This window comes from Tachypleus tridentatus, chromosome 13, assembly GCF_004210375.1.
Source record: "Tachypleus tridentatus isolate NWPU-2018 chromosome 13, ASM421037v1, whole genome shotgun sequence".
Lineage (NCBI taxonomy): Eukaryota > Metazoa > Arthropoda > Merostomata > Xiphosura > Limulidae > Tachypleus > Tachypleus tridentatus.
The window spans coordinates 177,546,176-177,573,075 of record NC_134837.1 but is presented as its reverse complement, the minus strand read 5'-3'; the positions used below and the strand labels follow the sequence as shown (position 1 = coordinate 177,573,075).

Genomic DNA, 26,900 nt, shown 5'->3' with positions numbered 1-26,900 from the left:
TTATAATAAATAATGATACCAATTTGTGCAGAGTCATAAGTAAACATTCACTAAAAGTCTCTCAGTGGCACAGTTTTAGTTTTATTTAGTTTTAAATTTTTTATATATCAATTTAAATTGATTGAAGATAACTTTAGAGTACAGTACCTATGCTTAGATATTTCACAGAGCTCAAAGACTTTATACAAAATATTACTATTAGTTTATCCTACTTTGAAAATACTTACAGCTGATATCAGTACAGACAGTAAAGCATCAATGATGGTCATTCAGTATTGATACAACACTTAATATATTTCTTCTTTTGTCACTTGTTCGTTCTTAAAAAGATGGATTTTTAGTTGTCTTGGTCCTTTGAAAATATAGTAATTATAGACCCAACTTCTGACAGAGTAGAAAGATCATGATCTGAACATAACACTTACCTATGTCTTTGTTACTTAATTTTCTACATTCTGCTCTCCTATTTAATCAGATCATTATGTGCCCATTATGCACATGTTAATGTTATTGGTCATTGAAATTTCAAACTGGTACTCCTTGGTACTATGTTATCTGCTGAATTTTACTTTTTACAATAATGGGACATTTTAAATCATACATGTTCTACTAGTATATTAAACTATGTTAAGCAGTCTTTCTTATTTATTCATATGTGTGCATAAATGAGTAACATATCTAGTAATGTTACTAGTGTTAGGTTTCAGGCTTCCACTGTTGTGCCCAACATAATTTGTATAAACCATGTTTAAAAATACTTAAATAGCCTGAAACGTACCATAAGTATGAAACTGTACGATGTGTGTGAGTTTATGTGGAAAGGTATTTATTTTGTATTTTTTTAAGTTTAAAATAAATTATCTTGTTTGGGGTTTAAAGATGTGGAATATACATATAAACACACGAGTTAAAAATTCTTAATGGATTTTTTTATTAATTAGATTGTTTTTTAATATGTTGTATATAAAAGTAATTATATGAGTCTCTTTTCCTTTTACAAATGATAGAGATATATAACTTTCTTTTAATATTTATTTCATTAAGTTTTGCTAGTATTGGTTGCAACAGTGATTTTTGTATCCTGAAGAATATTTTATGTTAATATATATAAACATTTGTTTATTCTTGTTATATACACAAATGTATACTAATTGCTATACATCAGTAAATGACAGAGCATAGTTTCTGTGTGTTGAATAGCCTGATTAAATAATAATGATATAATAAATCATTTAAGCCTAAATTTTAGAAATGCTTACTTAAGAAAAGAATAACACAACATCATATTTCAGACATTGTAAAATAGATTTTGTATTGAATTGCTTGTTAATAACAACATGTAATGTATATTCATGTGACACCTGGCAATGATATTATAAACTGAGCAATTTTTCAGTACTGTACTGCAATATACTAAGACATAACATAAACTTCTGTTGTCCATTTGTTTTTCGAGTAGTAACAGAAACACCACTGTTGCAGGTTACTGTTTCTGCTAGTAATTATTAATCAGTAATATTCATACATCATTGAAAAACATTTAGAAAAAGTGAACATTTTATAAAAAAAGGATTTTTCTGGGAAGTACTGTATGAAAAGAGTGTTCAAATTGTGCTGATACAAACTATAATGTTTGTATATATTAAAAGTGGCACATACTGTTCTAGTGAAAGTCATGTTTTTGTTATGAAAAGAATACTTTTGTTTAAAATTTGTGTTCTGTCATAAACGTTTAGTTGGTTGTTGCACATATGGTATGTGACATACCATAGTTATTTTTCTAATTATCTGGATCTTGAATACCCAAAGTGAAATTTTTATGGATTTGTGTTTGTGGTACCATTCAATAGGTGGCGACACATTGGTTTTCTATTGTTTTTTTGTGGTGTATGTAGTCACATACATATATACATGCTACATCCAATATAGCAAGATATATGCTTGCTAGCAAAAATTACAGTACCTAGCTCTTAGTATTTCTAATTACATTTAACAGGATATCTTTGAAGTACAAACATTTCATTGCTGTAGAAACTTGTTCATAATATATAAGGAAATCCTCAATAGCTATGGCACTTGAAATTCTTTTAGATAGATTTAGAGAAAATCAATTTATGAGACCATTTTTTAAATTGTATTTTTGTGTGCTAACAGAACCATGCATAAGGCACATATACACCTGATCCAATTTTATTACTCATCGGGATCTCTACCAGTCTACCCTTGAATTGAAATTTGTTTAGGCAGGATTACAGCAAATTAATCTATGAGACCTTGAACTTAATCAAGTACACAATTGAAAGGGTTTCACCTTCTGAGTCCAAAAGTTTGTACTTGAAAAAAATGAAAATGAAACTCAGACCCATTCTCTAAGCTGTTATGTTACATCTAAAAATAATTATTTGTTATATATATATATTTTTTTTGTTTAAATGTTGTAATTTTAGGAGATTCCACATGGCTATATTTTCACAGCTTTTAACAAAGTTTTTAATTTACAGGACAGTAATTCTGTATTCTAATTGTTTTGACTTAATTTCAGGATGCTTTTGCTATGTGTACACTGTGAATGGGCCAGATTGAGACAGATAGCCTTAGATACACTTGGAAATATTGCCTCTCAGGTAATGTCTATACATTACATCTTTAATATCTTAGTTAAATAGAAATTTTTACACATTTTATTTATCAGTAATTGTTCTGTGTGCTGTTTTACCTTTAATAACACATATCAATTATTATTATTGAAAATGGACGATGTATGCATTTATTAACAGTTGATAAGGTTTTCTTCCAGTTAGAAATAAAGATTTGCCTTAGGCCTACAAAAAGAATGTAATAATTGTCAATATAGTTATCCTTTACATCATGGGTAATGTACCCATGATCTAATTTTAAGATACTTCATTAAATAAATACAATCCTCAGATATCAGTGGTGATTTACCTTTTGGGAACACACTTCAGTCACATATTATTCTTGACATACAGTAAAAATACTAGGATCAAAAGCCTTGGAGTTCATATTATTGTTGTCAAACACTTGAAGTCTTCATCCAGTATCAAGGATGATGTATCTCTGATGTACAAAAAACAGATGAATTCTTCATATATGAGGGATGTTGTACATACAAAGGATTCCTTAATCGGGTAGACATCAAGCATAATTTACTTCTTACATTCAGGTTGATATTGGAGATAGTATCTTTCTTGCATTGGAAGTACTTTATGACATATGTGTTGAATATAATGTACTTTTTACAGCGTATAAGCCTTTATTAGATAGATGTTGAGGATAATCCAATTCTCACATTGGAGATGGCTTCATGAGTTGTTCTGATAAATGCATTTTTCACAATGGAGAAAACTTTATAAGATAAATGTCTTGGATATTATACTGTCACAGTGAAGATGGCTTCATCAGACAGTTGTTTAAAGTAATGTATTTCTCACAATTGAAAACCATTGTTAAATATATGTCAAGGATAATATACTTGTTACAGTGGAGCTGTATTTCTCAGTTGCCAGGGATTATAAACTTTTGACATACATGTATATATGAAATACCATCATTCCATATCATTGAGGTTGTGTACTTTTGATATACATTGTCAGGAATAATGTATTCTGATTTCAGTGGTGATTCTTTGAATGAGCATCTCAAATAAATCTCTAAATAATTAAAAGTTCATATTGTGAAGTTATATTTTACCAATATTTATTGATTCTAATTTAAGGTTTAATGTTTTCTGTTTTCTTCAGAGAAAGATATTTGAGAGAGAGAAGTAGATCCATTAAAGAATGCTTTCTTCTTTAAAGGTTTCTCTTGAAATAGAAAAGGATCCATTGTCAAGGTTAATGTGGCGAACAGTGACCGAGGGTATCTTGGCGCAAGATCGACATACCACCATCAGATCACTGGAGATTCTAGCCAAATTATGTCAGTTTGAGAGTAATGAGGAAGTGATTGCATTAGAGATTCAGTATGAAGTAAGCTGGTGCTCTTTTGGTGAATTTCTTTCCAATCAAATTTTACATACTTTTTCAAAAATGTTACGTATCTTTAAAGTAATTTTATTATTAATAATTCAAAATACAAACATATAATTATTGGATTACCTGAGTATTTTTTGCAGGTGTTTCTGACACTCTAGAATCTTAGCTTTAGTTTTTTTTTGAGCTGAGCATGACCTGATGGTTAGCATACGGCTCTGAATCATCATTCGTGTCCTGTTGCCACGAAAACGTACTGCATTTTGGGATTGTGTGTGTGTGGTATAAGAGTGACAACAATATTTAACTATTCTGTCAGACAAGAGTAGCCTAAAAGATGATAATTGGTGCTGTTGAATAATCTTCTTTCTCCCCTCAGTGTGGATTCCTGTACGTGGTGAGGGGACCTCCCAGGGAAGGTTCTATTCTTTCAGTTTACCTTCTCTGGGATCTAAACATCCACCCACGCGTATACTGTGCATGGCAACCCATGAAGGGGAGGAGAGGATCCTGGTAGTTGAGGGGTCCAACCCTAACACACCACTTGGGCCTTAAATTCCTGTAGATTGGCAGCCTTGGGTCAGTCGGCTGGTCTACTCAGGCTAGGGTCAACCAAGTACTAGTGTTGGATGTTCTCAATAGGTGTTGTGGACATTATATCTGATGCTGGTGTTTGGGTATAGTGCTCACAAAACCCTGGCGTTCCCTCTATTTATTATGGATACTCCAATTACAAATCTTAATAAAATAGTGAAAAAACAATCTATAGGTAAACAACCACGTCTTGAAGATTCTGAGCAGCAACCGTCACCATCTGTACCATCTGTTGTACCTCATTTTCTTATGTTGCATTCACTTTCAGACAAACCTTTAGGGCAAATGTCTTCCTTTTTCATTCAGAAGGAACTAGAGGGACTTGCTGGCTCTCCAAAGTCAGTAAAGAATCTTTGATCAGGTGACTTATTGGTGGAAACATCCACATCTCAACACAGTGAACTCCATGCAAAGTTGATTCGGGATATACCTATTGAAGTTACACCTCATGCTAAGTTGAATTAATCACAGGGACTTATTCTTGAGAGGGATTTGAAGAACATCCCAGAGTCAGATTCTCATTGGTTTTTTCATCCAAGGAGTTTATGCAGTGAGTCGTATCTCAGTTTGCAAAGATGGAATTATGTTGCCGACGAATGTCCTCATTCTCGCATTTACATCACCACGTCTGCCTGCCACCATCAAAGTAGGTTATCTCATCAATGTATTCCTAAAATCTCGACACGTTTTCCACTATATCCTTGTCCATGGTGGAATCCTGCCTGCCACATGGCACAGAAGTCTCAAAAACGAGCCTGGGATACTTTCCATAGATATCCCACACTCTCAAACCACATCGCTTTTAAGCGGGCCTGTGCACATGCTCGATGGGTAAGACGTCAAAGCCAGAAGGAATCTTGGATTAAGTTCACAACCAGCATATCTTCTACTACTAGTTCCAAAGTCATGTGGGACAAGATTCGAAAGGTCATTGGAAATATAACTCTGTTCCCCTCTCAATCTTGCTCTCTGATGGCCAGGAAGTCGCTGATACCTGGAGCATTGCCAATACTCTTGGTGAAAGTTTTTGCCAGGTATCTAGCACTTTCTGCTTCTTCCTCTACCTTCTTTGTCATCAAGACTCAGGCAGAGCAATCACTTCTTTCCTTTTGGGCTGATTGTCTCTATGACTATAATTATCCCTTTACACTGGTGGAACTCAAACTGGCCCTTCATCAGTCTGGTAGTTCATTGGTTGGACCTGATGATGTACACTATGCAATACTGCACCATCTATCTCCTGCTTCTTTTACTATTCTTTTGATTGTTTTTAACTGGATCTGGCAGGAGAATTTTCTTTCTGATGCCTGGTGCCAGGCTATTGTCCTACCTTTCTCCAAGCCTTTCAAACTACCATCCAGTTGCTTTTATGAGTTGTATCTGTAAGACCTTAGAGAGGATGGTTAATGCTAGTCTTGTTTGGTTTTCCAGTCAAACAACATCTTCTTGCCCACCCAGTGTGGGAGCTCCACCTAGACTACCTGATTTGACTTGAAACATCAATCAAATAAGCCTTTCTCAAACAACATCTTGTATCAATATTCACTGACATTGAGAAGGCTTATGGTACTACATGGAGGTATGGCATTTTGCGAGATCTCCACTTATAAAGGTTATGTGGACATTTGCCCACTTTTATTGACATTTTTTAATGGACAGGTGATTCCAAGTTTTTGAGGGTTTGACACTTTCCTGTTCTTTTTTACAAGAACTTGGAGTCCCACAGGGCTGTATTTTGAGTGTCATACTTTTCAGTATAAAGATTAATGCCATCTCTGCACAACTCCCTCTCACTGTTGTAAATGGGCTTTATGTCCACAACTTTCACATCTCATGTTGGTCATTGAACATGAGGTATATTGAGCAGCAGCTACAGACTTCCCTCAGTCATTTACTGAAGTGGACCACAGCAAACAGTTTAACTTCTCCCTATTTAAAAACCATTGGCATGCACTTTTGCTGTTAATGGGGTAGTAACCCTGATCCCGAACTCCGTGTTGGTAAAGTTGTGCTACCTCTGGTCCCTGAGACAAAGTTCTTGGGGCTTATTTTTGACTGTAAGCTGACCTTTATACCACACATCAAGCAGCTACAAGGCAAGTGTACAAGAGCACTGAACATCTTCCATGTCCTCTCTTCCACCACTTTGGGAGCTGATCGATGTTTTATGCTAAAGATATTTCGTGCTCTTATTTGATAGAAAAGCAGACACTTCTGATTGGAAATACTGTCTGTTTTTTGCTGAATATCTTTTGAACCATCCTTCCATTCCCATTTATACAGATGGTACAAAATCAGGTGTCTGTGTGGGGTCTGCCACAGTTTGTTGTGGTTTGGTGGTTGCTTGCAGAATCCCCTCTACAGCTTCTGTGTTCATTGCTGAACTGTATGCCATTTCTCTTGCTCTGAATCACATAGAAGCTAAGCAGTACTCAAATTGCATCATTTATAGACTCACTTAGTTCTCTACTGGCCCTGGAATCGCTTCATGTTAGTTCACACTCTGTTCTCGCCAATATTCAAAACTTACTTGCCCATTTCTCTTTAATATCTACTTCTATCCAGTTTTTCTGAATACTGGGCCATGTTGGTATTTGTGGGAACGAGCTCGCTGACACTGCAGCTAAGTCTATCTCCTCTGGCACTATCACTGCTGTGCCTATTCCATACATGGACTATGGTCCTGTATTCAAAACTTGGCTCTGTGCCAGCTGGCAGTTGATTTGGAGTGAGCAACGCGAAAACAAGATTTTCCAAATAAAACCCTATATTGGACTTTGGCCGTCTTGCTTCCGTAAGGATTGGAAAGAGGAAGTTGTTCTAACTGGACTATGCATTAGTCACAGTTTTTAACTCATCGTTTTCTTTTATCTGGAACTGATGCACCAGTGTGTAGTTTGTGTAACATTCAAATCACCATAAGCCATATTTTACTTTTTTGTCATCATTATGGCTCTCAACAACAGCACCATTTTAAGCATGTTGTGTTCCAAGGTTTATTCATAACATTAGACAGTATTATTGGTGATGGTGACACTGTCCACCTTGGAAATGTTTTTAGTTTTTTAAAGGCCATTAATCTTTTTAATGCCATTTAAATGTTTTAATTTATACATTATACCTTCTTAATGTGGCTCTCTTTTAGAAATCACAATTCATCTAGTTCGATTTGAAATTGGAAACTGGCCATAACATTAAATAACTCGAAATTAGGACTGGAAAGGCCAACTTCAGGTGACTCATGCTGCTGTTTGAACTATCTGTTTGAACTGCCCTTTAGTCATCCTGGCGAGTTATTATTATAATTTTGCTCCACATCTTTTAAAACCTTTTTATGACTTTCCTTTTTGAAAATGGCCACAACGTCAAATAACTTGAAACCAGGTCTGGAAAGGCCAACTTTAGGTGACTGATGGTGGTTTTTGATCTTACCTGTTAGTCTTCCTAGCAAGTTATGATTATTACAGTTACACTACAGAAAGTCCTTTACAACTTGAATTACTATAGTTTTTCTCTTGACGTTGTAGACTAGATGTAAACATTGGGATGCTATTTATGTTGTTTTTTTTTAAACTTTGTTTTGATTTTCTTTATGAATTTTACTAAATTTAATTTTAACTTTTTACTGGATGTTTGGCACAGATAACCTAGCTGCTTTGTGCCATAAAACACTAAATCAACCAACCAGCCTTCCCTCTAGTCTATCAGTTCAGTGAGGATGGTTATGCACAGATCAACATTATGTTGCTCATGAAAATTCTAAAACAAACAAGTACAAATTTTTATCTTTCAGTGTTTCTCTGAATAATAATACTTGTTATTTTGCACTCATAAAATATTGTGATTGCTATTAGTTAGCCCTCCAGAGGCACAACAGTATGTCAGCAGCCTTACAACACCAGAAATCTGGTTTAGATACATATGGTGGGCAGAGCACAGGCAGCCCATTGTGTAGTTTTGTGGTTAACTTCAATAAAATAGAACAGCTGTTAGTTAATGACTAAAATCTATGTTTGCCATTATCTTTACGTATTTAAGAGTGTTTACTTTATGAGTCAGTTGAGAGTAATCGTGTGACAGAAAGTGAAAATTATTGTCACTGTTGGGCCAGTGAAATAAAAAAGAATATTAGCTTTCTAAAACAAGTTTCCTGAGCAAAATAATCATATACTAAATATAAATTAATAACGTGATAGAATTTGGCTCAAGTACTAAAGTTGGAATTTTATTCTTCTGTTAACTTTAGGTTTGTGAAAGAATGTTTATGTTGCTAACTATCCAGGACATCATGTTGCTCATCCACACTCTTGAAGCATTGTATGCAGTCTCTAGTTTAGGTAAAAGGACATGCGAAAAAATCATCAGAGTCCACAAATGTATTGGTGAGTATAACTATAGAGAATAATTGAACAGTTCCACAGGCCTTTCACTGAGATTTATATTACGTAGTTGATGTTCCTGTGAAGTAATTTTTCATGTACAGTAGCTGGTGGTTAGCTTTTTCTAACTTCTGTAGTAGGGTAATCATTCCTGTTAACATTAAAAGACTGGTAATATAGAAAAAAATGGCTAAATGTTTGTAAATTAAATATTTGAATGTCATGATTTAGTATGTTACAGATGGGTATTTATATCAATTTTGTCTAAAATTTGTTACATGCAGGAAATTAATTATTGCTTATTTTATTTATAATAAAAAAGATGAATAGTTGAAAAAAACATGTTATGAAAGAAAGGTGACTAAATTACGTTTAAATCGCTAAGGAATAATAAAAACTATATGTTGATATGATTGAGAAGTAAGTCTCCATATCAAAATACCACTGATATGGTTTATTTTGATTATATAAAAACAACATTTTAATGTTTATTTTAATGCTGTGTATACATTTTCTAATATATATGTGTGTGTGTGTGTTTTCTAGACCATACTGTATATATTAACATCCTACCTCAATTTTATTGTTAATGCAAACCAGATGTAGTAGTGTTTTTTTAAGGGGTACTGAAGGCTATACTTTCTCATATTAAATAGTGATTATTGTTATGACTTTCACATTTTACAACATAATTGATAATGTGTTGTGTAAAAGCAATTTTGGTAGACCTGCTAACATTTGACCCAGAGAACTGTAAAGAAGGTAACCACAAAAACTTCAAGCTGGTTGAAACATTTGAAGCGGTCAATGAACCTTTTTCTCAGCAGGCTGCTTCTTGTCCTGGAACTCCTTCACATGCAGGTAATAAACAGTATAAATATTTAACAAATGTAGTAATGATCATTTCAGTATTATTATTGCAATATTTAAAAGAACTATTTTTGTTTGTGTGTATCTGTACCTGCAAGTAATGCCACACAGCTTTGAAAATTGCATATACACCAACCAAAACCCATCAGATACTCCTTTTCACTTTTCCTTAAAGGGACCGGTTGGTGATGGACTTTGAGATATATTTTCTTGTTGTGGAAGTGTGAAACATTAATTAGTAAAGAAATAGTAACTTTTTCTAGACATTATCACATTTCCAACATATTGATGGTAAAAAGATGTTTCTTATATTTGATATTATTTGTTTTAAATATAATTAACACTTCATTTGTTTTTTTGTGTTTTTTATGAATTTTAATATATTAGTTACAGCTTAAGTCTAATTTACTGATAATTTTTTTAAGAGTAAAGTTTGAGATTTAAGGCTATTATTCTGAACTCCATTCATACAAGATCATAATTGATGTATACAATTTTTAAACAGTTTTGTAAGATTGTAATATTTTTGTATTTATAACATTTTAAATTGGTTTTTAATATATGTATAATGACTTGCATCAAGTATAACATTTGTAGTTTTAGTATAAATGTGGCTATGGACAGTTTATTGAGTTTTCTTTTAACATGACACTCTGAAGCATCATCTTTAACATCAAATCAAACAGATTCGACAACACAATCATTGGCAGAAGTGGATTCTGAGTCATTTGCATGCAACTGGTAAATATTGCTTGTGAGACACTTGTATGTATTAGTATTTTTGATATCTTATCATTACATGTGTGACATTATTGCGTGTGATTATTTTACTAGTATGGGTATTGTTTGTTAGATACTCTAAGTATATGAAGACAAGTATGATAAAAAAAATTAAATTTTATAAGGACAAATAGTGATTGATGTGCATTGAACTTGTGTAGTTACAATAACACAGAAAGCTTTAATGCTAAAGAAAGCATTGAAACAAAAAAGTCAAAATTACAAATATTGAGTTACTTATATTTTAAAACAATTTATCCGTGCTTTGGTAAATCTCTGTAATTGCTTGTCTTCGCCAAGGTAGGGATAAAACTTTTAAATTTTAAGTAACACAGTTTATATAGTTTCAACTTTCTTATTTCAGTACATTTTGTATCTTAAAACTTTTTGTATTACTCTAGCTAGCAATTTGCATATATAAATTGCTCTCTACTTGTCTTTATAAAATTAATAAAGTTTATTATATTTGTTTGTTTCCTTCCTATTAGTTGTATATTGTGCAGTACAAAGTTTGGACACGTGTATGCAGTTTCATTATCTCTACCAACCTACCCTCAAATTTAATCATATGCTCAAAATAGCACATTGTCTGTTACATATATATATATATATATATATATATATATATATAACAGACAGTGTATTGTTATATACGTATATGAACGTTTATATACTAGTATAATTTTCTGTAGTATAAGCTTTGATTCTTCTGAGCTGATACTCTGAAATACTTGTAATATTCAGATATTTTTCAAGGTAGTTTTAAATGTGTGATTTGTATGGCCACCATATTGTTTCATTGTGATCTCTACAATTACATGCCACAGTACTTGATGATTAATATTTTTAGCATCCTAATACTATATGTGTTGTGTTGTGTTAGTAACATAGATATTGTTTGTGTGATGCTCTATTGACACATATTTTTGTTAGTATCTGTATTTGTGATACTGTATGTATTGGTATTCTGTATGATTATGTTGTTAATTATGGATATTGTTTGTGTGATGCTCTGTTAAAATATATTTTTATTAGCATCCCTGTCTTTGTAATACTATATGTGTGTTGGTATTGTGTATGATTGTGTTGTTAATTATGGATATTCTTTGTGATGCTTTGTTAAAACATATTTTTATCAGTATCCTTATTTTTGTGATATTGTATGTGTTGGTATTGTGTGTGATTATGTTTTTAATTATGGATATTGTTTGTGTGATTCTCTGTTAAAACATTTCTATCATTATCCCTGTCTTTGTGATACTATTTGTGAAGGTATTATGTATGAATAAGTTGTTAATTGTGGATATTGTTTGTATGATGCTGTGTTAAAACATGTTTCTGATAGTATCCTTGTCTTTGCCCCTCAGTGTGGATTCCTGTATGTGGTGAGGGGACCTCCCAGGGAAGGTTCTGTTCTTTCAGTTTACCTCTTCTGGGATCTAAACATCTACCTATGTGTTTGCCATGCGTGGTGACCTGTGAAGGGGAGGAGAGGATCCTGGTGGTTGAGGGGTTCAACCATGACACACAATTTTGGCCTTGAATTCCTGTAGACGGGTGGCCTTGGGGTGGGCTCACTTGGGTCAGTCGGCTGGTCCACTTGGGCTAGGGTCAACTATGTACCAGTGTTGGATGGTCTCAACAGGTGTTGTGTACATTATATCTGATGCTGGTGTTTGGGTATAGTACTCACGAAACCCTGGTGTTGCTGCATTGTCCTTGTTTGACATTGTAGTGCATCTCTCCTAGGGCACCATGGTGGGTGAGGTCAGTGGGCACCAAAATTTCCCTCTCTTTATTATAGATACTCCAATTAAAAATCTTAATAAAATAGTGAAAACACAATCTTTTGGTAAATGACCACATCTAGAAGATTCTGAGCAGCAATCCTCACCATCTGTACCATCTGTTGTACATCATTTTCTTTTGTTGAATTCACTTTCAGACAAACTTTTAGGGCAAATGTCCTGAAATATTCCTTTTTTATTATGGATTCTCCAAATAAAAGCTTAAATAAAATAATGAAAAACTCCATAGGTAAACAACAACGTCTTGAAGATTTTGAGCAGCAGTCTTCAACATCTGTAACACCTGTTGTACATCATTTTCTTATATTACATTCTCTTTCAGACAAACCTTCAGGGCAAATGTCTCCCTTTTTCATTCAGAAGAGGCTAGAGGGACTTGCTGGTTCTCCAGAGTCAGTAAAGAAGCTTTGATCTGGTGACATATTGGTGGAAACATCCACAACTCAACACAGTGAACTCCTCTTGCATTCAAAGACAATTGGGGATATACCTATTGAGGTTACATCTCATGCTACTTTGAATTCTTCATGAGGAGTTATTGTTAAGAGGGATTTGAAGAACATCCCTGAGTCAGAGATTCTCGCTGGTTTTTCTACCAAAGGAGTTTCTGCAGTGAGACATATCTCTGATTGCAGAGATGGAATTATGATGTCGACCAACCTCCTCATTCTGACATTTGCATCACCATGTCCACCTGCCATCATCAAGGCAAGTTTTCTTAATTGCAGGGTATGGCTATACATTCTAAACCCTCTCAGATGTTTCAAGTATCAGCAGTTCTGTCACTCAAGAAAATCACGTCGTGGTTCCTTGACATGTGCTCGTTGCAGTGGCAAGGACCATAATGCCTACGAGTGTGAAACGGACCCTCATTGCATCAATTGCAATGGCTCTCACCTACTTTCGTTTTTGCCCTAAATGGTTGGAAGAAAAAGAGGTACAACATTTGAAAACAATTCATAACATTACTTATCCTGAGGCTCGAAAATTGCTGTCCACCACCTCATCTCGGATGTATGTTGCTGTACTTCATTCCACTACTACAGTGGGAGTGCAGATGGATCTCTCTGTACCTCCAAAATAATTGTTCTTAAACAAAATGAAAAGTCTTTTGATCTCCATGGTTAAAAAGGTTGATGAATCAACTTCAGCACCCATCTCTGTCCCTTCCTTACATTCCAACAAATCCCTAGATCCCCTTCCTTTGGTTTTGGGTACAGGCATTTCCTTAGGTACATCTTCTTCTCCTTCCCCAAGATGCAAAATGATCATTCATTCACATTCTCGGTTGCTGAAATCCTCTTCCAACAACAAAGACCTGCCAAATCAGTACAAGGCAGGATCCATGGAGGCTGATAGATCTCCTTCGATTAAAGACAGTAAAGAAAAAAGATGTGGTTATAAACAGAAGGGTTCTCGCCCAATTCACCTACACATAAATAAAAATGGCCACCTTGATATAATGGACCTGTCAAGGTTTACGTTCTAATTTGGATGATGCCAAAACACTGATTGCTTCCTACCATCTTGTATGTATTTCCTTACAGGAAACATTTCTGAAACCTGCCAATATAGTCACCTTTCAGCAGTTTTCTTTGTACAGAAATGACAGGCTGTGTGATGGATGAGTGCATGGAGGGCTGGCACTGTTGGTTGATCAGCGTGTGCCCACCCTGTCTTTGCCACTTGACACACCCTTGAAGGCCATAGCCATCCATGTTTCCTTGGGTCGTACTATCACTGTTTGATCTCTTTACCTGTCACCTGGAGAGACCTATGATCAATCAGCTCTTGATGCTCTCATTGAACAGATACCATCTTCCTATTTAATCCTGTGGGACTTTAATGGACATCATCCCCTCTGGGAAAATGCCAATATTGATAGGAGGGGTGCTTTGTAGAGTGTCTGCTCTCTGATCACAACCTTTCTCTTTTCAGTACTGGTTCTTATACTTATTTTCATGCACCTAGTCAGTCTTTTACTGCTGTTGATCTCTCAGTTTGCTCCCCTTCACTCTTCTCCCATTTTTCATGGAGGGTTGACAATAATCCACGAGGGAGGGAAATTTTCCTATAATTTTGAGAGAGAGACTGGCTGTGGTCGATGTGACCCGACCCATGTGCCCCTCTTTCACTGCTCTTGCAGAACTTGATCCTGCCATCATCTGTAAGCCATCAATAGATGAATGTGTGGCAAAAGTAACTGACTGTATTATACAAGCAGCTGCTCAATGTATTCCTAAAACCTCAAAATGTTTTCCACGATATCCTTTTCTGTGGTAGAATCCTGCCTGCCACATGGCATTGAAGGCTCAAAAATGGGCCTGGGATACTTTTCATAGGTATTCCACACTCTTGCACTGCATTGCTTTCCAGCAGACCTGTGCACATGCTCGGTGGGTAAGATGTGAAAGCCCGAAGGAATCTTGGATTAAGTTCACAATCAGCATATCTTTCACCATGAGTTCCAAAGTCATGTGAGACAAGAATCAAAAGGTCAGTGGGCAATATAACTCTGTCCCCCTCTCGATCTTGCTCTCTGATGGCCAGGAAGTAGCTGATACCTGGAGTATCACCAATACTCTGGGTGAAAGCTTTTGCTGGGTATCTAGCACTTCTGGTTCTTCCTCCACCTTCTTAGCCATCAAGACTAGGGCAGAGCAATCACCTCTTTTCTTTCGAGCTGATTGTCCCTGTGACTTTAATTGTCCATTTACAGTGGTGGAATTCAAACTTGGCCCTTCATTGGTCTAACTGTACATCAGTTGGACCTGATAATGTACATTATGAAGTGCTGTGCCATCTATCTCCTACTTCTATTGCTATTCTTCTGATTTGTTTTTAACTGGATCTGGCAGAAGAATATTTTTCCTGATGCCTAACACCAGGCTATTGTCCTACCTTTCTCTAAGCCTGGGAAGGATCCCAAGATTTCTTCAAACTACCATCCAATTCCTTTGACGAGCTGTCTCTGTAGGACCTGAAAGAGGATGATTAATGCTCGTCTTTTTCGGTTCTTTGAATCAAGCAACCTTCTCTCGCCCACCTAGTGTGGGTTCCGGGTACAACGCTCCACCATGGATCACTTGATTTGACTTGAAACGTCCATCAGAGAAGCCTTTCTCAAATAACATCTTGTATCAGTATTCTTTGACATTGAGAAGGTTTATGATACAACTTGGAGGTATGAAATTTTGCGAGACCTCCATATATATATATATATAGTTACGTGGCCATTTGTCCATTTTTATGAACAGGAGATTCCAAGTTCATATGGGTTCAACACTTTTCTGTTCTTTATATGCAAAACCGGCTCGTTTGGGTTGAGAAAATATTTTACATAGAAGAGCGAACAACGTTTCGACCTTCTTCAGTCATCGTCAGGTTCACAAAGAAAGAGGTAACTGACTGGAAGCTGACCACATGTTTGAAAGGGGTTGTGTAACTGAGTGTCGGAATGTAGAGGGCGGTGTTAGATGTTTGAATATATAATTTTATTTATTTTATTATATTAATATAGGTATAATGGCGTTCCTTTATATTGGTTTATTTTGGGTTTAAGTTGTTGTATAAGTAAGGCTTCTTTAATTTTACGTTTGTTTATGTTTGTTTCTTTATTTAGTATTTGAGTGTTTTCTATGGTTATGTTGTGTTTATTTGACTTGCAGTGTTCAAAACGTGTGAAGGTGACTTTTATGTTCTTTGAATCTGGTTTCCATTTTTTACTTGTTTCTCCAATATAGAAGTCATGGCAGTTATCACATTGTATTTTGTAAATAATGTTGGTGTGGTGTTTGTCAGTGTAGTTTTTACATAGTATAGACCTCAGTTTTGTGCCTGGTTTTTGAATAAATTTGGTATTAACTAGAATGTCATATTTTGTTACTAATTTTTGCCAAATGTTGGTTATTTGTTTGCTGATGTCAGGAATATATGGTATACTGCAGTATATGGTTTCATGATTTTTTGATTCTTGAGGTATATTTACTTTAGTTGGTTGATTTTGCTTTCTTTCTAGGTGTGTGCGTATAATGTTTTCTACGGTTTGTGGGGGAAACTTATTGATGTTGATGAAGTATTGTTTTATTTTGTCTAATTCATCGTTAATTTTATCTGGTGAGCATAGTTTTATGGCTGTGTTTATTTGGTTTCTTAGTATGTTGAGTTTTTGTTTTGTTTCATGTGCTGAGTCTCAAGGAATGTATAGTCTAGTATGGGTGATTTTTCGGTGGATTTCTGTTTTGAATTGTGTGTCGGTTCTTGTAATTTTGAGGTTAAGAAATGATATTTGATTGCTTTCTTCCTGTTCACATGTGAAGTTAATGTTGGGATGTATAGAGTTAATGTGATTGACAAAATTAAGTATGTGTTCTGTAGATTTGAATCCTGCAACCGTGTCATCTACATATCTGTACCAGTATAGTGGTGGATGTAATGCTATGTTAATTGCTTGTGTTTCAACTTGTGTCATAAAAATATTGGCTAGAACTGGTGATACTGGGTTGCCCATGCTTAGGCCATTTGTTTGTATATAGTTTTGGTTGTTGAACATGAAGTTTGTCTTTATCGTGGTGAATTCTATTAGGGTTGCTAACTGGTTACTGGGAATTTCTATGGTTGGGTTAGGGTCTCTGTGTAAAATATTTTCTCAACCCAAACGAGCCATTTTTGCATATAAATTTCTCAACAAGTGGGTTTCTCGACATCACTGACTTTCCTGTTCTTTTCTACAGGAACTTGAAGTCCCTCAGGGCTGTGATTTGAGTGTCACACTTTTCAGTAAAGAGTAATATAAATTTCTCAACAAGTGGGTTTCTCGACATCACTGACTTTCCTGTTCTTTTCTACAGGAACTTGAAGTCCCTCAGGGCTGTGATTTGAGTGTCACACTTTTCAGTAAAGAGTAATGCTATCACTGAACAACTTTCTCTTACTGTTGCAAACAGGCTCTGTGTCAACGACTTTCACATCTCATGTCAGTTGTCGAACATGAGATATATTGAGTGACAGCTACAGATTGCCCTCAATTGTTTACTGAAGAGGACCACAGCAAATGGCTTCAACTTCTCTCTCTCTCTAAAACCTTTTGCATGCACTTTTGCTGCCAACGGGGTATTCACTCTGATCCTGAACTCTGTATTGGTGAAGTTGTGCTGCCTGTGGTCCCTGAGACAAAGTATTTGGGGCTTATTTTTTACTGTAAGCTGACCTTTATACCACATATAAAGCAGCTACGGGTCAAATGTACAAGAGCACTGAATATTTTCTCTTCCACCACTTGGGGAGTGGATCGATGTTCTATGTTAAAGATATATCGTGCTCTTATTCAATCAAAACTCGACTATGAATCACTGGTCTATGGCTCTGCCAGGACCTTGGCCTGATGAATGCTGGACACCATTTATAATCAAGGACCACGGCTCTGCACTGTGGCTTTCCACAATTTCCCAGTTCAGAACTTATACATAAGAGTCTCATGAACCTTCTTTGCACATCCACCATTTGCAACTGTCTTTACTATATGTTTTGTAACTTCCTTCCTTACCAAAGCATCCCACCTGGGGTTGTGTTTTCCTTCCTTGGTGGATGATCTGCCATTGCTCCTTTTTGCCTTTGTATCCAGGCACAGTTGGATGAATTGGATAACATTGTTATATTCACTGGTCAGCCCATCCCACCATGGCTTCTTACAGTCCCCAAATGTGGTCTATCTTCAAGTCATCTGAGAAAAGCAGATACTCCCAATATAATATAATATAATATAATAAAAAATAATAAATATATATGTAAATATATTGTGTTATATGTAGTCATTCTAGCACAAAAAAAGCATAATTTATATATACTTCCTAAATTTTTATGATGGTTATGAGGTTAGTCAAGTGAAAAGCAATGCATAGTTAAGAGTATAGAAAATAATGTAAAATATAAGTCTTATTGAAAACAAATGTTTGAAATGTATTTAGGAAGTTTTAGAGATTACGCAAATAATATTTGAGATTTTTTGGGATGAAGAACAGTTTTTTTAATCATAAAATCATTTTTCACTCAGAATAGTAACAAAACAGATATTTTCACAAACAAATGTTTAGTAAAAATGTTTCATTAAAAAATCTGATTTTTTGTGTCCAAAATACTTGTAATCTTTACTAAATGTCTACCAAATTTTGTGAAGATACACATGCTGTATCAAAAGTTATAGCACAAACACTTATTGTGTGCAAATGTGTGGTCGAATTCGTGTATATTGCACTAAGCCCATTACAAAAAATTTAAATACTCCAGAATGTTTTTTCTTTTCCTAATATAAATGAAATTGAACATTAGTTTTATTATGTGAATCAAATTGGCATCTGACATACATACAAGAAACACTTTGTTTGTACGTAACTGTATGTAGCATTAGAGATGTTTGTTTTTAAGAGTATTGTCACTATGTACGCACACAGAGGATTAAGTTACATTGTTCATTTTGTATGCTTCTTTCTTTAAAATGTTCTCGGAAGCTTTAAGTTACTCCCTTTTCATATGCACTCTATTTTCCAAAATCTTACGACCTATTTTTCCATTTCAAGGTTGGTGAATGCATATGAAGTCAGCTTGGGCCATTCAGTAGCAAGGAATGACCTGTATGCCGAATACGTCACAGCATGCAACAAGGCTGGACGAAAAGGAGTTGTAAATGCCTGTGTCTTTGCCAACTGTGTGAAGTAGGTAAACTCTAGATCAACTTTATCAGCTTCTTAAAAGTGTTTCAGTACTTTTTTATCCAGTGACAACTGGTATATTAAAAACAGTGTATTTGTTAACCCTATTGCCACGAGAATTCTTTACTGTGCATATCACAAGATTTGAATGATATACATTCAAAGTTTTATTTTAGTAGTATACAAGTTTTAAGCTCTTGATTTTATAAGGCAATGTTTTAAAAAATCTTGAATTTCCTCTAGTGTGACACACGACTAATTTCCTGTAGACACTTTTCTTTTATTCACTTCATTTCCAAAAAGTACAAAATTCAATGTAAATTACTTGATAAAATTGTCATTGCTCAGACAAACCATAATTTTTATAGCCTTCAATTTTGTTTGGTTACAGAGTCATCAAATAGAAAATTAGACCCCTCTTGCCACTCCCACCTGTCACATGCTCTCTATCAGGATTTCTTAATAGTTCTCTCTTTTATTTAATTCTGTATTACATATAACCCCCTCGGTGTGGATTCCTGTACGTGGTGAGGGGACCTCCCAGGGAAGGTTCTGTTCTATCTGGTTACCTTCTCTGGGATCTAAACATCCACCCACGTGTTTGCCGTGGGTGGTGACCCGTGAAGGGGAGGAGAGGATCCTGGTGGTTGAGGGGTCCACCCGAACACACCACTTTGGCCTCGAATTCCTGTAGATGGGCGGCCTTTGTGTGGCCCCTTGGTCAATCGGCTGGTCCACTTGGGCTAGAGTCAACCAAGTACCAGTGTTGGAAGTTCTCAACGGGTGTTGTGGACATTGTGCCTAATGCTGGTGTTTGGGTATAGTGCTCACGAAACCCTGGCGTTGCTGCATTGTCCTTGCATGACATTGTAGTGGGTCCCCTCGTAGGGCTCCATGGTGGGTGGGGTCAGTGGGTACCGAAATTTTTCTTTTCCCTATGGATCCTCTAAAAATTTAAATAAAATTGTAAAAAACAGTCAATGGGTAGCGACCACGCCTTGAATACTCAGAACAGCAATCTTCAACATCAGTAACACACGCACCTCATTTTCTTATATTACATTCTCTTCGAAAACCTTTAGGGCAAATGTCCCCTTTTTTATTCAAAAGAGACTAGAGGGACTTGCTGGCTCTCCAAAGTCAGTAAAGAAACTTCGATCTGGTGACATATTGGTGGAAACATCCACATCCCAACACAGTGAACTCCTCTTGAATTCAAAGGCAATTGGGGATATACCTATCGAGGTTACACCCCATGCTACCCTGAATTCTTCACGAGGAGTTATTGTTGAAAGGGATTTGAAGAACGTTCCCGAGTCAGAGATTCTCGCTGGTCTCTCCACTCAAGGAGTTTCTGCAGTGAGGCGCATCTCCACTCGCAAAGATGGAGTTACATTGCCAACAAGTACCCTCGTTTTAACATTTACTTCACCACGTACACCTGCCACCAACAAGGCAGGTTATCTCATTTGCAGGGTTTGGCCATACATACCAAACCCTCTTCGATGTTTCCAATGTCAGAGATTCGGCCACTCAAAGACATCTTGTCGTGGTTCCCTGACATGTGCTCGTTGTGGAGGCAAGGACCACGATGCCTATGACTGTGACATGAACCCACATTGTGTAAACTGCAATGGTTCTCACCCCTCTTACTTTCATTCTTGCCCAAAATGGTTGGAGGAAAAAGAGGTGCAGCATTTGAAAACGACACATAACATTAGTTATCCTGAGGCTTGGAAATTGCTGTCCACAACTCCATCTTGGACATATGCTGCTGCACTTCATTCCACAACTACAGTGGGAGTGCAGACAGATCTCTCTGTGCCTCCAAGAGAATCGTTTTCAAAACAAATGAAAAGCCTTTTGACCTCCGTGGTTAAAAAGGTTGATGAATCGTCTTCCACACCCATCTCTGTTCCTCCCATACCTTCCAACAAACCTCAAGATCCATGTCCTTCAGTTTCAAATACAGGCATTTCTTCTGATACATCTTTTCTCCCACCACAAGAGACAAAACAATTATTCGTTCACGCCCTCAGTCACTGGATTCCCTTCCAATAACAAAACCTGCCCACCCGACCCAGAGCAGGATCCATGGAGGTTGATAGACCTCCTCCGACTAAAGACAGTAAAGAAAAAAGACGTGGTCGTAAACCGAAGGGTTCTCCAGCCAGTTCACCTACCAGTTCTTAAAAATGGCCACCTTGATACAATGGAACTGTCGAGGTTTACGTTCTAATCTGGATGATATCAAAATGCTGATTGCTTCCTACCATCCTGTTTGTCTTTTTTTACAAGAAACATTTTTCAAAACTGCTGATACAGTCACCATTCTGCAGTTTTCTCTGTACAGAAATGACAGGTTGTGTGATGGTCGAGTACATGGAGGGGTGGCACTGTTGGTTGATCAACACGTGCCCACCCTGTCTTTGTCACTCAACACACCCTTGGAGGCTGTAGCCATCCGTGTTTCCTTGTGTCATACCATTACTGTTTGTTCTCTGTACCTGTCCCCTGGAGAGACATATGATCAATCAGATCTTGATGCTCTCGTTGAACAATTGCCATATCCATTTCTAATCCTAGGGGATTTTAATGGACATCATCCCCTCTGAGGAAGTGCTATTATTGATGGGAGGGGCCGATCTGTTGAGTGGATGCTCTCTGATCACAATCTTTCTCTTTTCAATACTGGTTCTTCCACTTACTCTCATGCACCTAGTCAGTCCTTTACCACTATTGATCTCTCAGTTTGCTCCCCTTCATTATTCTCCCATTTTTCATGGAGGGTTGACAGAAATCCACTAGGCAGTGATCATTTTCCGAACCTTTTGAGAGAGGCTGGCCGTGGTCGATGCCACCCTACCCGCGTGCCCTGGTGGAAGTTGGATCAGGCAGACTGGTCCACTTTCACTGCTCTCACAAAACTTGATCCTGCCATCGTAAATCAGCAATCAATATACGACTGTGTAGCAGTGGTAACTGACTGTATTACACATGCAGCTGCTCAGTGTATTCCTAAAACCTCGACACGTTTTCCACGATATCCTCGTCCGTGATGGAATCCTGCTTGCCACTTAGCTCGGAAGGCTCAAAAGCGGGCCTGGGATACTTTTCGTAGATATCCCACACTTTCAAACCGGGTTGCTTTCCAACGGGCCCGTGCACATGCTAGGTGGGTAAGACGTCAAAGCCAGAAGGAATCTTGGATTAAGTTCACAACCAGCATATCTTCTACCACCAGTTCCAAGATCATATGGGACAGGATTCAAAGGTTAATGGGCACTACAATTCTGTCCCCCTCTCGATCTTACTCTCTGATGGTCAGGAGGTGACTGATGTTCGGAACATCGCTAACATTCTTGGTGAAAGCTTTTGCCGGGTATCTAGCACTTCTGCTTGTTCCTCCACCTTCCTGGCCATCAAGACTTGGGCAGAGAGTTCACCTCTTTCCTTTTGAACTGACTGTTTCTTTGACTATAATTGTCCCTGTACCCTGGTGGAACTAAAAATGGCCCTTCATCGGTCTGCCAGTACGTCTGTTGGACCTGATGATATTCATTATGACATGCTGCACCATCTATCTCCTGCTTCTCTTGATGTCCTTCTGATTGTTTTCAACCGGATCTGGCAGGAGAATGTTTTTCCTGGTGCCTGGCACCAGGCTATTATTTTACCTTTCTCTAAGCCAGGAAAGATCCCAAGATTCCTTCAAACTACTGTCCAATTGTTTTGACGAGCTGTCTGTGTAAGACATTAGAAAGGATGGTTAATGCTCGTCTTGTTTGGTTTCTTGAATCAAACAACCTCCTCTCGCCCACCCAGTGTGGGTTCCGTCGACAGCACTCCACCACAGACCACCTAATTGCCTTGAAACATCTATCAGAGAATCCTTTCTCAACCGCCAACATCTTGTATCAATATTCTTTGACATAGAGAAGGCTTACGACACAACATGGAGGTATGGCGTTTTGTGAGACCTCCATACATATGGGTTACATGGCCATCTACCCATGTTTATTAAAAATTTTTTAATGGACAGGAGATTTCAAGTTCGTATGGGTTCGACACTTTCCTGTTCTTTTGTACAGGAACTTGGAGTCCCTCAAGGCTGTGTATTGAGTGTTACACTCTTCAGTTTAAAGATAAATGCCATCACTGAACAACTCCCTCTCACTGTTGCGAATGGGCTGTATGTCGACGACTTTCACATCTCATGTCAGTCGTCAAACATGAGATATATTGAGCGGCAACTACAAACCGCCCTCAATTGTGTACGGAAGTGGACTCTGGCGAACGGCTTTAATTTCTCTCTCCAAAACTGTATGCATGCACTTTTGCCATCGACGGGGTATTCACCCTGATCCTGAACTTCATATCGGTGAAGTTTTGCTGCCAGTGGTCCCGGAGACCAAGTTCTTGGGTCTTATCTTTGATCGTAAACTGACCTTTATACCACACTTAAAGCAGCTTCAGGTCAAATGCACAAGAGCACTGAACATCCTCCGTGTTCTCTCTTCTACCAGTTGGGGGGCAGATCACTGTTCAATGTTAAAGGTATATCGTGCTCTTTTAGATCGAAACTCGATTATGGATCAATGGTCTATGGCTCTGCCAGACCTCGCCTTAAAGATGCTGGACCCAATTCATCACCAAGGACTTCGACACTGCACTGGGGCTTTCCGTACCTCTCCAGTTCAAAGTATATACATTGAATCTCATGAACCTTCTCTACATCTTCGCTGTTTGTAACTATCTTTACAATATACTTCGAAACTTCATTCCTTACCAAAGCATCCCACCTGGAAATGTGTTTTCCTTCCTCGGTGGGCAGTACTTTTTCAGAACAGACGATCTGTCATTGCTCCGTTTGGCCTTCGCATCCGGGCACAATTGGGTCTGTCCTTGGATAACATTGCAGATTCCACAGGTTGGCCCATCTCACCATGGCTTATTACAGCCCCCAAATGTGACCTTTCTTTCAGTCACCTAAAAAAGGCAGATTCTCCAGATTGGAAGTACCGTCTTTTATTCAATGAATATCTTTCAAACAATCATTCAGTTCCCATTTATACAGATGGTTCCAAATCAGGTAATTCAGTGGGCTCTGCTATGGTTTGCTATGGGTCAGTAGTTGCGCTCAGAATCCCTTCTACAGCTTCTGTGTTCACTGCTGAACTGTATGCCATATCGCTTGCCCTGGATCATATTGCAGCTGAGCAGTACTCCAACTGCACTATTTATACTGATTCGCTTAGTTCTATACTTGCCTTGGAATCGCTACACATTAGCTCACATCCTATTCTCGCTGATATTCAAACCGACTGGCCCATTTCTCATTAGCAGCTACTTCAATCCAGTTTTTCTGGATACCAGGCCATGTTGGTATTCGCAGGAATGAGCTTGCAGACATGGGAGCTAAATATGTCTGCTTCAGCACCATCACTCCTATGCCTATTCCGTAGATGGATTATGGTGTTGTCTTCAAGGCTCAGCTCCGTGCCAGCTGGCAGTCCATTTGGAGTGAGCAACATGACAACAAACTTTTTCAAATCAAACCTGAAATTGGACTTTGGCCATCTAGCTTCCGTAAAGTTCGGAAGGAGGAAGTTGTTCTCACTAGGCTACGCATTGGTCACAGTTTTTAACTCATCATTTTCTTTTATCTGGAACTGATGCACCAATGTGTAGTTTGTGTAACACTCAAATCACTATCAGCCACGTTTTACTTTCTTGCCATGGTTACAATTCTCAACGACGGCAATATTTTAAAGATATTTTTTCCCAGGGTCAGTCTGTAACATTGGACAGAGTTATTGGTGATGGTGACTCTGTCCACCTTGATAATGTTTTTAATTTTTAATGGCCATTAATTTTTTAATCTCATTTAAGTGTTGAATATTTATTCATTACACCTTTTTATTTGTGGTTCCTTTTTTGCAGTTTTAATCTCTCTCCTTCAATTTGACATTGGGCATTGGCCAGAATATTAAATAACTCGACACCAGGACTGGAAAGGCCAACTTCAGGTGACTAACGCTACTATTTGAACTATCCGTTTGAACTACTCGTTAGTCGTCCTGGCGAGTTGTTATTATACTTTTGCTGCATATCATTTCACACTTTTACTACTTAACTTTTTAGTACTGGCCATATTGACTTAACCCGGAACCAGGACTGGAAAGACCAACTTCAGGTGACTGACGGTGGTTTTTATACTTACCTGTTAGTCTTCCTGGCGGGTTATGATCATTACCATTCTGCTACAGGTAGTCCTTTACAACTTTGTTGACTGGGTGTCAATATTGGTTTTTACGCCATTTTCTGTTTTAATTGCCGTTTTGCTTTTATCTTCAATTACTTTTACAAATTTTACTCCATTTACTTGAATATATCTTTTTACTGGACATTTGGCTACTCATTATTACAATTTTGCGGAGTCTCTTTTAAAACTTTTATTCTTTTACATTTTGATAATAGCTGCTATGACACATAACCCGGAACCAGGACTGGAAAGGCCAACTTCAGGTGATTGACGGTGGTTCTTGAACTTACCTGTTAGTCTCCTGGTGGGTTATGATCATTACCATTTTGCTAGAGTAAATATTTTACAACTTTGAAGACTGGATGTTACCATTGGTTTTTACACCATTTTCTGTTTTAATTGCTATTTTGTTTTTACCTTCATTTACTTTTACAAATTTTACTCCATTTACTTGACTTTATCTTTTTACTGGACATTTGGCTACTCATTGTTACAATTTTGCTATGTATCTTTTAAAACTTCTATTCTTTTACATTTTGATACTGGTTGCTATGACACATAACCCGGAACCAGGACTGGAAAGACCAACTTCAGGTGACTGACAGTGGTTCTTGAACTTACCTGTTAGTCTTCCTGGCGGGTTATGATCATTACCTTTTTGCTGGTGTAAATACCTTACAACTTCTTATACTCTGCCTTCTATCTTAACATTGAAGACTAGGTGTAAACATTGGTTTTATACTTTTTTGTTTTACCTTCATTTCCATTTATGTCTACTACTACATTTATTTATTTATTTTTTACATTTTTACCGAATGTCTGGTGCAGATAGCCTCGCTGCTTTGTGCCATAAAACACTAAATCAATCAATCAATCAATTACATATAACAATAGAAATCCAATGAAGTATTATATTACATTGTTTTCTGAACAGAGAATTGTCAATTTCACTGGTAGTTCAATCTTCCTTCCCCAGGAAAGATAATGATTAGCTTGGATGATTTTGTAAAAGCTCTTATTGCATAGTTTGAAAGCCAGAAAAATTGTGGTAGTTAAGCAAAATTGTCTACGTTTTGTATGTTATTATTCTATGTTCTAAATTATTTAATACATTATTATCATTAGTATGAAAAAGTAGGGTTAAGCATCCTTAACAATCAACAGCAACAAAAAAAAGAACATCTGGGTAAGTATTTTATTTTTTAGTTTTCATGTTTATTCCTTTATTTATTATCATAAGAGTAACTGAAATCTATAAATAGTGATTTCTAAGTTTGTTAAGGTTAGATTGGTAAAACAAATAATAATATAATGAAATGTTTCATGAGGCAAACAGTTTGTGTGTAACGTAATTTGATTTCACAACATGACCTCCACATTCTCCAAGTTAGACACAGTTAAAAGGGCAATAAAAGAATAAAATTATAAACAAATCTATACTGTTACAGTTTAAAGTCATTATAGAAGAAAGGGTGTAATGAAGATTTATTTCAATATATTTTTAG

General features: G+C 36.8%; 1 protein-coding gene across 2 annotated transcripts in view; it reads left to right on the top strand.

Moving 5' to 3' along the window:
- The window catches only part of LOC143240187 (uncharacterized), a 98,564-nt gene that overhangs the window by 49,775 nt on the left and 21,889 nt on the right, over positions 1 to 26,900 (top strand). For both annotated transcript variants that reach the window (XM_076482251.1, XM_076482252.1), the window contains 6 exons: positions 2,543 to 2,624; positions 3,819 to 3,989; positions 8,833 to 8,968; positions 9,680 to 9,826; positions 10,495 to 10,576; positions 18,999 to 19,133. In XM_076482251.1, the coding sequence (XP_076338366.1) occupies positions 2,543 to 2,624; positions 3,819 to 3,989; positions 8,833 to 8,968; positions 9,680 to 9,826; positions 10,495 to 10,576; positions 18,999 to 19,133 (753 nt within the window). The remainder of the gene's footprint in view (positions 1 to 2,542; positions 2,625 to 3,818; positions 3,990 to 8,832; positions 8,969 to 9,679; positions 9,827 to 10,494; positions 10,577 to 18,998; positions 19,134 to 26,900) is intronic.